This window comes from Mus caroli, unplaced genomic scaffold, assembly GCF_978045245.1.
Source record: "Mus caroli unplaced genomic scaffold, Mus_caroli_1 scaffold_2, whole genome shotgun sequence".
NCBI classification, from domain to species: domain Eukaryota; kingdom Metazoa; phylum Chordata; class Mammalia; order Rodentia; family Muridae; genus Mus; species Mus caroli.
This window is the reverse complement of record NW_028227257.1, coordinates 155,414,707-155,426,810: the sequence shown is the minus strand read 5'-3', so window position 1 is coordinate 155,426,810 and position 12,104 is coordinate 155,414,707. Positions and strand designations below refer to the sequence as shown.

At 48.7% G+C, this 12,104-nt stretch overlaps 1 protein-coding gene and 1 pseudogene across 7 annotated transcripts in view; one reads left to right on the top strand and one right to left on the bottom strand.

Moving 5' to 3' along the window:
- Traf2 (TNF receptor associated factor 2) overlaps positions 1–12,104 on the bottom strand; it is a 30,944-nt gene that overhangs the window by 17,839 nt on the left and 1,001 nt on the right. The window contains exons 1-4 of one of the 7 annotated variants that reach the window (XM_085835102.1): positions 10,357–10,373; positions 8,609–9,008; positions 2,001–2,240; positions 158–236 (exon numbers count right to left, since the gene is read on the bottom strand). In XM_085835102.1, the coding sequence (XP_085691228.1) occupies positions 158–236; positions 2,001–2,209 (288 nt within the window). In that variant the 5' untranslated portion in view covers positions 2,210–2,240; positions 8,609–9,008; positions 10,357–10,373. Of the gene's footprint in view, positions 1–157; positions 237–2,000; positions 2,241–8,309; positions 8,573–8,608; positions 9,009–9,466; positions 10,208–10,301; positions 10,323–10,356; positions 10,440–12,104 lie in introns of those variants that run through there. The other 6 variants (XM_021156435.3, XM_021156438.3, XM_029474232.2 and 3 more) reach the window with 6 other exon arrangements.
- On the top strand, positions 6,655–6,962 carry LOC110289987 (cytochrome c oxidase subunit 7A2, mitochondrial pseudogene; annotated as a pseudogene).

Genomic DNA, 12,104 nt, shown 5'->3' with positions numbered 1-12,104 from the left:
CCGGCCCACGCTTCTCAGCCTCTCCAACCCTAAAGGGTCATGAAGAGGCCACTCTCAGCGCCCAAATCTTCATTCCGTTACCAGTGCTACAGAACAAAACCGCTTGCTAAACATTTCTGTTAATTTTGACATGTTTCTCTCAATACTGAGTACTTACCGAACTACTCTCTAGAATAGAAACGCCTTCTTCATACAGGCCTTCATGGACACAGGCCGCACAGTTCTGAGGCCCAGAGCTGGTGGGAACAGAGGAAACACAGAGTCCGCTGAAATGCCTGCTCTGCAGAATCTCTGAGCACTGCCTGCTCAGCCCACAACCCGGCTCCACACTGTTCATTCTTTGTTTTTCTCATCTTTGAACAAACTAGTATATCAACTGTACAATATCATGAAAACCCACAAACGAGAAGCTGAAATGTGGAAAAGGGTATCAGGGCCTGAACTTGTAAGGCTAACCATCTCCTCCTTTTTCTTTTTGAATTTGTGATGTCAGGGATCAAGCTAAGGTTTCATGAATGCCAGGTAAGTGCTTTGTCACTGAGCCTTGACTGTAGGCCCTGGCCTCTAAACTACATGGTAGAAAAACGTGGGTGTGTTTATTTCTCCATGTGCACTGCTGCTGCCCTTTCAGACTACGGCAAGTGACACATGTCAGCCACCCACTTGTGTGACATTCAATCTACCCACCCAGAGCAGCCTAAGGGAGCTATAATCCTCACACTAACTTTCTAGTGCCTGTGAAACCAACATACAATATTTAACCTACATGTCCAAAAATAGTATTCCAATATATAGCCAATGTGTGTGTGGGGGGGGGGGGGGGAGAAGATGAATACGGGTGCATATACATGTATCTGAAGCTAGAGGTCACATACCAGGTACTTCTCCTTACGTGCCATCTACCTTTTTCAGCTAGAACTCTTACCAGGACCTACAACATGCAGATTAGGCAAAACAATGAACCCCAAGAACCCTCCTGACTCCATCTCCAGGCATATGATGTGAGTTCAAGTGCATATTTCCATGCCCAGGTTTTTACATGGGTGGAAAGGACCAAACTCAAGCCTTGATTTCATGGGAAGCACTTTATCTACCCTGCCTCTTTAATTTTTTAGTTACATTTTTAAAATGTACTGTGTGTATAAACATGTACCAAGGTGTGCTGGTGGAGGTCAGAGGACAAGTCAGCTCTCTCCTTCATAAGTGTGGATCACAGGGCTCACACTCAGCCTGTCAAACCTGCAGCAAGTGCTTTCATGCACTGAGCCAGTTCTCTGATGTCTGTTATTTTTTGAGACACAGAGCTGAGATTGGTTTTGAACTTGCTACACAGCCAAGGATGACCCTGAACTTCTGATCTTCCAGTCTCTACCTCCCAAGAGTTGGGAACAAAAATTTAGAGAGAGAGAGAGAGAGAGAGAGAGACAGACAGACCAGACACACACACACACACACACACACACACACACACACAGAGAGAGAGAGAGAGAGAGAGAGAGAGAGAATATACTACTATTGCCATACGTTGCTATGATCAGTTCTCCATTCTTTCTTTTTTTTTAGGTAGCCCTAGAACTCAGTTGTAGGCCAGGATGACCTTGAACTCACAGAGGTCTCCTGCTTCTGCTTCCTGAGCGCTGAAATTAAGGGACGTTCCACCTTATCCAGAAACAATCAATTTTTTTTTATATTTTTTTAACAGAATTATTTATTTATTTTACGTATATAAGTACACTGTAGCTGTATTCAGACACACCAGAAGAGGGCATCTGATCACTTTACAGATGGTTGTGAGCCACCATGTAGTTGCTGGGAATTGAACTCAGAACCTCTGGAAAAACAGTCAGTGTTTCTAACCGCTGAGCCATCTCTCCAGCCCAATAAATTTTACATTCTTGATTTGAGCTAAGCCTCCAGAATCCATGAAGAATTTGTACTGGCAACCATTCTACAGGACAGTGTGCAATCTGACTTCAGAGCCACCTGGCTGACCCACCCACCTGGAGAGAATGGATGCACACCTGAGGATGCTGGTCAGGCAGAAGGAGCAGTAGCGGTGCCCACACTGGGCCTGGAAAGGCCTCCGCAGGATGTTTCTGCAGGCTGAACAGAGGTACTTGGCTTCTAACCTGGTCCCCAGGAGGGTCTTGGAGAAGCCAGGCTGTAGCAGATCTAGGGAGCCAGGGGAAGTCACACTGGCTGCAGCCATGTGAGTTATAACCCCCACACACCACAAAGCCCTAAAAAAAAAAAAAAAACACAGACTGTATCACACCTCAATTCAGAACAATCCTCTAGAGCAGTGTTCTCAACCTACCTAATGGTGCGCCCTTTCTTACTGTCCCTTATGCTGTAGTGACCTCCAACCACACAGTTATTTTCATTGCTACTTCCTAACTGTAGTTTTGTTGCTGTTGTGTAATGTAAATACCTATTTTCTGATGGTCCTGGCCCACAGGTTGAGAACACTGCTCTAGAGGGAAAAAGAGAGGAGAGGAGCCGACCAGGAGGTGACCTGGTGAGGTACCTGGGTCATTATGCTACACTGACCTTGTAAGAGGATCTAAAACCAGGATTTTAAGTTCTGGGAAGCTTCTCAGATAAGACAATTAAATCCCTGCTACAAATGTGGGAAGAGATGTCAATCAGGGTGACAGGTCTGGTGGCTCCCACAATAACTAATTAATGAGCTTCCTACCTGCTGGTACCAATCCTGGCTGGAGCAAGTACTTCCCGCTGACACTAACAGTCAGCGTCTTCCACTCCACACTCACGTCTCTACAGTAAACATGGGGACGGCTACTGAAGCTTACCACAGGCCAGCAGGGCAGGTCCTAGACAACACCCTGGTGGTGGCCTTACCTGGGCACGAGACACAACCAGACCAAGACACTGATCACTGTGCTTCCTCTTCGGTATCAGTTCTCCACACACACAGTGGGCCCACAGCCTGCAAGCCCCTCTTCCCGTCAGACTAGATCTAGCACTTGTCATCTTCTCCAAGACACTTTGCTCAAAGCCAACTGGAGCCCATTCTTCCTACATCCTTTAAACATCACCGGCCATGCCAAAAGAGCCACCTCAGCCTGGTCCATTGCGTTTTCCTTTTCTATCAACTTTGGCTCTTCAATGCCAAGTTCCTCCCTCATCCTCTAGCACAGCAGCCTCTACTGGGCTCCCTCTCAACTCCCAGAGTAATTACACAGCAAGTGGGCTTTCCTCTCACCCATTTTCTCAGGTAGATCTCTGGGAAGAAGTCTACTCGGGCTGAGGCAGGTGTCCTGGACGACCTAAGGTAGCAACATGGTACCACTAAGTCTTCCAATAGCCTCTCACATCTGGGGACCACCATTTCCCAGTGACAACCTCCTTGCTGTATTTCCATCTCCAAGACAGTCTAAACGCCGGGAGCAGCTGCTAACCATCCTTTCTGCCAACCAGGGTTCCTTAGAGCCTTTGAAGGGTGTGGGAATACAGCTGGTTCTCACAAAAGAGCAGGCTAGTCCCTATGAGACAAGGAGGCATCTGGGGATGTGGGTTGGGAGGATGGCCACGACCTCCCAAGGTCTTAGCTCTGAAGTAGGGGTTCAGTCTCAGCTGAGCTTAAGGAAGAGGTGGGTTATATGTCCTGAGATATAGATTGTAAAGTGTCTGGTATCTGAGGTGTGCTGAAGGCAGGGAGGTCATGAGCAGCAGCAGCCCAGAGTCCTCTTCCCAGCAAAACCCCAGTCACATTTCATTCAGTTAACGAATCACCTTCCAGAACCATTCCCACACTTAGTGCCAGAGGCAATCGCCCGGCTCTAGGACGACAGCAGCAATGGCCGCCTCATGCCTGCACAATTGCTGGACAGAGCCTTGCTGTCCTTCAAACCTTGTTGGCCCCACTGACCTGCTGTCTTCATGTCCCTCAAAGCCTTGGGGCATTCACACCCTGACATGAACAAGGCCTTGTCCAGCAAACCACTGGTGGAAAGCTATGGTGTGGAAAATCAGACTGTGGGTCTGCTGCCACAGTGAGTCACTTGGCTCTAGGTCTACTGGCCTGCAAAAATGACTGGCAAGTCAGCCAAGGCTGGACCTCCCTCCTCCCTGCCCTAGTGTTGGGAACAAAAATAAAGGGGGTCTCTGGGGAAAAGTGGGGAGGAAAGGGGCCTAACATTCGGCCAGAGTTCCTGTGCTCTGGGCAGGTGGACACAGGCAGAGCAGCGGGACACTTTTCTACTTGGCCCCAGGTGAGCATGCCTGACCCATGGCAAGGGGGGGGGGGGGTGGTGGAAAAGGGGCAGCCCCCAATCAGGAACCCCGGAGCTACCTTGCTAAAGCCCCAGGGTTGTAGGAGAGAGGGTTAGGGGAAGAAGTTCCCAACAATGACCAGAGTGTGCGGCGGGTCTTGATGGAGCAGAGACCCTCTATGGTTTAAGAGCTTTATTATAGAAATGCATGGAGAAAGAGAGAAGGTAGAAAAAGAGAGGGGAGAGAGGGAGAGAGAGAGAGAGAGAGGGAGAGGGAGAGGGAGAGAGAGAGAGAGAGAGAGAAGGCTAGAGAGAGAGAGAGAGAAAGAGAGGAAAGGAAAGAAGAAAACAGAAAGGGAAGAGGAAAGAGAAGTGAGAGGTGAGAGGACAAAGGAATAAGAGGGTAAGAGAGTGAGGTGGGGGCTGAACAGCCCTTTTAATGGTCTTCACTGTTGCTAGGTAACTGGGGAGGAGTTTAGCCTGAAGGTCAGCAGCTTGGGCCACTGCTTATGTAACTACTGACCATGCTTCTCTTGTGGGGCTGTGGGAGGTGGTACCTTAGGCAGGGGCCAGAGTTCCAAGAGCATGAGGGAACGCCTACTGTGTCATGTAGGTGAATTATGACCATCAGGGTTCAGACCTCAGCTCAACTGGAGACCAGCCTGCAATTCCCCACACCCTAGGGACCTATCAAGCCCACAGGTTCTGAGTCCTCTCTGTGCCCAACCCTTGCAATCCTGCCTCCTCTGACGGACACCCTGCTCTCTGTTCTGCACACCTAAACATCATTGCCCACAGCGTCGAGCCACATTCAGAACAACACCAACTACACAACTGCTACACTGACTGTACCCTGACCCCTGACCTTGACCCCACTGCTTCCTTTTGCTCTCAAACACTCCAGCCCTAGGCCCTCCTTCTCAGGTGCTCAGAGACCCAAGCACCAACAGGCCATGATTGAATAAACACCAGCATGGCCTTTCAAAGCACCATTCATCATAAAGAACTCTTACAAGTAGCTTACTACTCCTTCAAGCGTACTTTGATTCTGATGACACATATTAAAACAATCCCACACCATTCACAATGCACTAAGGACAGCTGTCACCTGCCACCTTCTTTTCATTCACCACATGTTTTTCAGATGCTCAGAACTAGTGTCTTGTTTCTGCCTTTCCTGCTGGTTTCTGTGAACCAACCTTTGACTGAGGGTGTTGAGTCCAGAAGCCAGAGTCCTAACCTGAACAGAGCCCAGCAGCCTGCAGAGCTCACATGAAACTGTTCTGTGTGTCTCAAAGAAGAAAATTCATCTGTTCCCTGAAAATGGGGGAACTTACTGGCGAGCACAAGCAGAAAGCCTTGAGATCTAAGACAAGTACACATGACTTCTGCACCACGAACTTGTCCTCTCTCCCTGTTCACCCCTGGGAACCACTCAACAGCAGCACAGTGACCCCTACACACTCATGTTGGTACCCTTTACAAAGGCACTCATCCCTGTCTAAGGCTGAGACTCCCGAAGGGGACCTGCACAGTGGTGACAGCACCAAGACAAGGCTGTATTGTCTGTCACCTGCAGGACACAGCTGGCACACCCCACAGCCAATCATAATCCTGCATCCTAGCTCATAGAGAATATGTATAACTTACATCTACTCTAAGTGCCCAAGACGGTGACTAGCCCTGGTTAGGAGGGCAGACCTCTGTCCCTTTCTCTTTGGTGGCATCACATTTATATCTGCTTTGTGAGATGAAATTCACTAGAGCCAAGGAGCTTACAGGTGTCCGGAGCAGCTCAGTGAGACCCCATGCCAAAGCCCCCAGCTGGCACAAAAGAACTCTAGCAAGACTTGAATGCAGGATAGGTTTTATATGGAACACTGACCTGGGGGGGGGGGCACCAGTAATTGGAAGGCGTTTACATACACAACTGTAAAAGAGCAAATTAATTTAAGTAACAGAAAGTGTAGGGCTAGAGAGATGGCTCAGCAGCTAAGAGTGCTCCCTGCTCTTCCAGACGACCAGGATTTGGTTCCCAGCACTCACAATGGTAGGTAACAATCCACCTGTTTAACTCCAGTTTCAGGGGACCCACCCAATGTCCTCATGCTGCCTCTGCAGACATTGCACTCACGTGGTGATCATGCAAACAAACACAAAATATAAAAAATAACTTTCAGTAAACCTTAATTTTAAAAAGGCCACAGGGCTGGCGAGATGGCTCAGTGGGTAAGAGCACTGACTGCTCTTCTGAAGGTCCCGAGTTCAAATCCCAGCAACCACACGGTGGCTCACAACTAATGAGATCTGATGCCCTCTTCTGGGGTGTCTGAAGACAGCTACAGTGTACTTATGTATGATAAAAAAAAAAGTAGGATTTTTGGCGTTCAGTAGTCGCGGTTGGTGGGCAACAACCAAGATGTTGTGGAGTCTGCTGGCCGTTCGTCAGATTGCCCAGAGGGCCATCAGCACCACTTCACGAAGGCATTGTGAAAACTAAGTTCCAGAGAAACAAAAGCTGTTTCAGGAGGACAATGGGATGCCAGTCCATCTGATGCCCTCCTCTACAGAGCCACAGTGGCTCTGACAGTTAGTTGGTGGCACAGCCTATGCCATCTATCTGTTAGCTATGGCTGCATTTCCCAAGAAGCAGAACTGACGTCGTCATCCCAGTCTTCACATGGTTCAGTTTCATCAACGCTCGATGGACCAGGAATCTGATGAGTAACTGAGTTCTTCTTTGGGGATCAATATTTATTGATGTCTATTAACTGCTACCAATAAAGCAGTCCTTAACCAAAAAAAAACAAAAATAATAATAATAAAATAAATCTTTGGGCTGGAGTGAGCAGGGACTGAGCGAGTAGCATTGACCAGAGTGAGCAGAGGTCCTAAAAATTCAATTCCCAACAACCACATGAAGACTCACAACCATCTGTACAGCTACAATGTACAGATGAAATAAAATGAAATAAATAAAAAAAAGAATGTAACTGAGGGGGGCTGGAGAGATGGCTCAGTGGGTAAGAGCACCCGACTGCTCTTCCGAAGGTCAGGAGTTCAAATCCCAGCAACCACATGGTGGCTCACAACCATCCGTAACGAGATCTGACTCCCTCTTCTGGAGTTTCTGGGGACAGCTACAGTGTACTTACATATAATAAATAAATAAATAAATATTTAAAAAAAAAAAAAAAAAAAAAAGAATGTAACTGAGGAAAATATGTAATAAAAATATTAAAAATTAAAAAAAAAAAAGAAAAAAAGGAAAGAAAAAGGCCACAACACACAGTAGGGCTTTAAACTCCATGTCTATCCTCCCAGATATGCCCCTAAGCAATCTCTTCTGCTTCAATCTCACATGCCTAGCAATAACAGATTTGGAATTCAAATCTCTCCCTCTCCCTCGTGTGTGTGTGTGTGTGTGTGTGTGTGTGTGTAGCACCAGGGCTGTTAGAACCTCAACACTCAAACACAACGAATGGACAGCTCCAGCCCTGACTGCATAGCTTCTCTGCTGCCACTGTGGCCTCCTGGGAGTCAGAGGGACCTTTACCACAGCATGAAGTCTGGGCCAACTCAGCTCAGAACCTCAATGGCTTCCCAGCTCTGGTCATTAAAGCTACAGCTGCCCAACCCCACCTGTCTTCCCTATCCCTGGCTCCCATCAGTTCTTACAGGTTTGTACCATGCCCAACATAAGCCCAGGTACTGGCCGTCAGAAGGCAAGGAGTGCAGAGCTAGCGAGAGGAAGGAGGAATGCCAGCTTCTATAGCTCTCCCCTCCTGGACCCTTTACTGACGGCTGCAGCCACATCAATAACTAGATGGCCCAGCTGGTAATGGCATAAAGTGATAGTAGGTACACAGCACAGAATCCGTTTGTGCAACACAACTGTCCAGCCTGTCACAAACTCACCTCCTCTCACAACCCATGCCCTGTGCTCTAATTGAGCACGGCAACCCTGAGACTATGTCCAGGTTCCAAATCATTGACTTTCTTTAGCTCAAATTTCCAGTTCTGAACCATCCACCCAAATTACAACCTGCCCCAAATACCAACTCCACTGCCCACCTGGGTCCCAGATCCTAGATGCAGCAGCCACCGTGTCTCCTCCTCTATGGACCCGAACAGGGCGAGCACACTACAATTATGAGATGGATGTCCAGTGTGGCATCCAAGCTGTCTCCAACCCTCTGTGTAAAGGGGGCAAGGCCAGTACACAGGGACAGATGTTCAGCATAAGCCTGGAAGCCGCACAGCCCATCCTTGGCATAATCTGGAGGATCTATGGACAACTCTTTCTAGATTTTTCTTTTATCTCCAGGTCATCCTGTCCATGCCTGCAAAAGCTCCCACCCCATGAAACCCACCTGCCAAGCTACACTGACAATCCATGTAGCAACCACATGGGAAGTGGAGGCCTGGCACCCCACTGTCAAGAAGGAAACCCCAAACCAACTCTCAGAAACCAGTAGTGAGAGGACAGCAGGAAACACTTCCTTCTTGGAAGAAGGTTTTCTCCAAGTTGGCTGCTGCCATGTCCTTTGTGCAGTCCAGCCTGCTGCTACTTCACGGGTGCAGGAGGAACCACAGCAGGGATTCCCAGAGAGCTCTGACTGGAAGTGCTCAGTGTGCTGCAGCCCAGGAGCCAGTGAGACTAGGTTATGAATGCACATGGCCCTTGCTCAGGTGTGTGGAGATAGTGGAGATACTCCTGAGGCACCCATGGTGACTGGCAAACAGGAGAAGAGGAACAGGGTTCCAGGCAGCCTGTATCGTCAGAGAATAGTCAGGTTAGGTACAGACTAGAGGGTCCCAGGGGAAAAAAACAGCCAACAGATAAACACCTCACAGACCTGCTAGGCAGACAACAAGCCACCAGTTCAGACCAGAGACACAACTGCTGACAGCACTCAGCCTTCCAGTTGTACACACAAGGCTTGATAAAGAACAACCCTTCAGCTTTTAAAACTCAAGTATTTATAAATCCGTCATTAAGAATTCGGCAATAAAGTTAATTTTTAAAAGACTTAAACATCAATTTGGGATTCCTTGGGGTCTCCACCTGATAACAGTTAACTTTGGGTCACTAAATACCACCTTTCTCAGTCAGTTACACAGGCAGGGAGGGGCCGTGGTGGCAAGGTCAATTGTGACTTCTCTGGGGGACTGGTAGCCAGGAACAGATGACTTCCAAGCTAGTGAGTTGCACACAAGACAATAATGACCTTGCATTGTGTCCAAGGAGCTGTAAGTTTGTTTCTCCGATTTTGGGGCCCGCCGGGAGTACGCCTTTGAGTTCTAATCAATCTCATGTCCTTTCCACCTACTTAGGGCCTCAAGTCCATCATGTGGAATATACACTAGGTCCAACCTCCATTAGGCAGGCGTCAGGAGGTGAAGGGCCCTGGGATCAGTCTCCATACCCTGACACATATGCATCTATTCCATCAACATAGTTTCCAGGGCGGTGGTGGCGCAGGCCCTTTAATCCCAGCACTCAGTAGTTCGAGGCCAGACTGCTTTACAAAAAGCAAGATTGTTTCCAGAGAAACAGAGGTTCTGAGGGGCAGAAAGGTGAGATCTGAAAAAAATAGAGGAGGACAGGGAAGGTAAACCACCAAGAGGGAAGAGGCCTTATGGGGGAGGTGGTGTCCGTGATTTGTGTAGCCCGGTGTCAGAATCAGAAAAGGCGACGCAAATTTGGCAGACCAAATTTGACTGCACAATCCAAAAAGCATAAGTGGGTGGGAGGTGAGCTGTAAAAGTGGCCTGGGAGACCAGGTATTCGCTCAAGACCAGTAAGGACAAGTGGGGCTCGTGGGTCCCTCAGGCGCGATCCCAGACCGAGATCTGGGGCAGGGACCGTACAGCTGTGACCCCGAGCCACGGCGGTAGGCGCGCAGCCACGCACCGCTGCGGACGTCGCGAACTTTTCCGGCCCCCCTCCCGCGACTTTCAGTTTCCGGCTCCGCCGCTCTGCAAAGTCTACCCACCCACCTCACCCAGACGGCGGCGGCCCCGCATCTGACCCCCAACCGCCACTCCCACCCCGCGCCTGACCCCAGCCCGGCCGCCGCTGAGAGTAGACCCCCGGCTTAGATCCGCGCCGCCTCACCCAACGGTCTTCGCGCGCCCGGAACTCAGCGCTCGCCGGGAAACACCCCCGCTGCCGCGGCCCGCCCCGTCTGACGGACAGACGTACGCGCCTACCAGGAGCTCACAGGGAGCAGCAGCGGGCGTCGATTTGTCAAATAGGCCGCCTTGACTCTGCCCTCTGACAGACGGAAGCAGGAACCTACCAGGAACGAGCACGGAACCGCAGAGAGCGGTGATTAGTCAGAGTGGCGCAGGGGGTGGGGGCTAAGCTGGTTTCTCCGGTTCCTAGCAAGGTTGTTGAGGAAGCTGCCTTGAGCCTCTCTCTTCGTGGACGTCAGTCACTTGCCACCAAATGTAACTCGAGTTCGAGCCCTGGGCCCACATCGTGGAAAGAGAGCAGGGGTTTATGCATTATTTAATCACACACACAAATAGACGAATAAATGTAATTTTAAAAGTTTAAAAGAGTTAACATTGCAATGAATATTTGCGAACAAAGAAGTGTGGACAAAAGGGTATACTGTGGAACAAACTGTAATACTACAGCTTCCGCGACGAGATTTTTTTTTCCATCTGTTGTGGGAGAGGTTGCAAGGATGAAAGGCAGGTACAAGAGGAGGGGGAGATGGATGGGATGGGGGTGCATGATGTGAAATGCACAATGAACCAATAAAAAGGTTTTTTAAAAAGTTTGAAGGGGCTGGTGAGATGGCTCAGTGGGTAAGAGCACCCGACTGCTCTTCCGAAGGTCCCGAGTTCAAATCCTAGCAACCACATGGTGGCTCACAACCATCTGTAACGAGATCTGGCACCCTCTTCTGGAGTGTCTGAAGATAGCTACAGTGAGTTTACATATAATAAATAAATCTTTTTAAAAAATTATAAGTATGTATGTCTGTGCACATGAGTGAAGTATCCAGGGATTCCATACAAAGAGGCCATCTCTATTCCTTAGAGCAAAAGTTATAGGCTCGGGGCTGGAGAGATGGTTTAGTGGCTAAGAGTACCGACTGCTCTTCCAGAGGTCCTGAGTTCAATTCCCAGCAACTACATGATGGCTCACAACCATCTGTAATGGGATCCAATGCCCTCTTCTGATGTGTGTCTGAAGGCAGCTACAGTGTACTCATAAAATAAATAAATAAATCTTAAAAAAAAAAAAAAAAGTTAGAGGCTCTTGTGAGCTGGGAACCAAACCAAACTTCTCTCAGAACTCTGAGAGCTCTTCCTGCAAAAAGGCAAAAAAAAAAAAAATATATATATATATTACATATAAACAACACCACACACATATGTATATACACATAAAGTATTTAGAGCTCACCATCAGGGGTGTCCAATCCACAGCATGTATCCCAGGATAGCATCCCAACATTTGTAGCTGTCATATCACAGTGTGGAAGGATGGACACCTCCCTCCACACTCTACCCTCTGTCTCTTGCCTGCATTCATTCTGTAACTGACTTTAAGAGACACTTATGCTCTTCTCTTTGGCAACCAGACTCTTGAAACAATGTACCCCAGGAAATTTAATTATTCTCCAGGAGTCTCAGAAGGAGAAAAAAGGCTGAAGCCTGGGGCCAACCAAGGAAGAAACTTGTCTCCTGGGAAGAGATGTGCAACTTCAGGCCATCTTGCAGGCTAGCCGAGCTCAGACAATGATGGGTCAGTGATGGACAGGACCACACCTTGACCCAGGCTACTTAGTGATGCACACCTCCAGCCTCTACTTGAAGTTAATTACTTCATCCAGGAGCTGGAAGGTA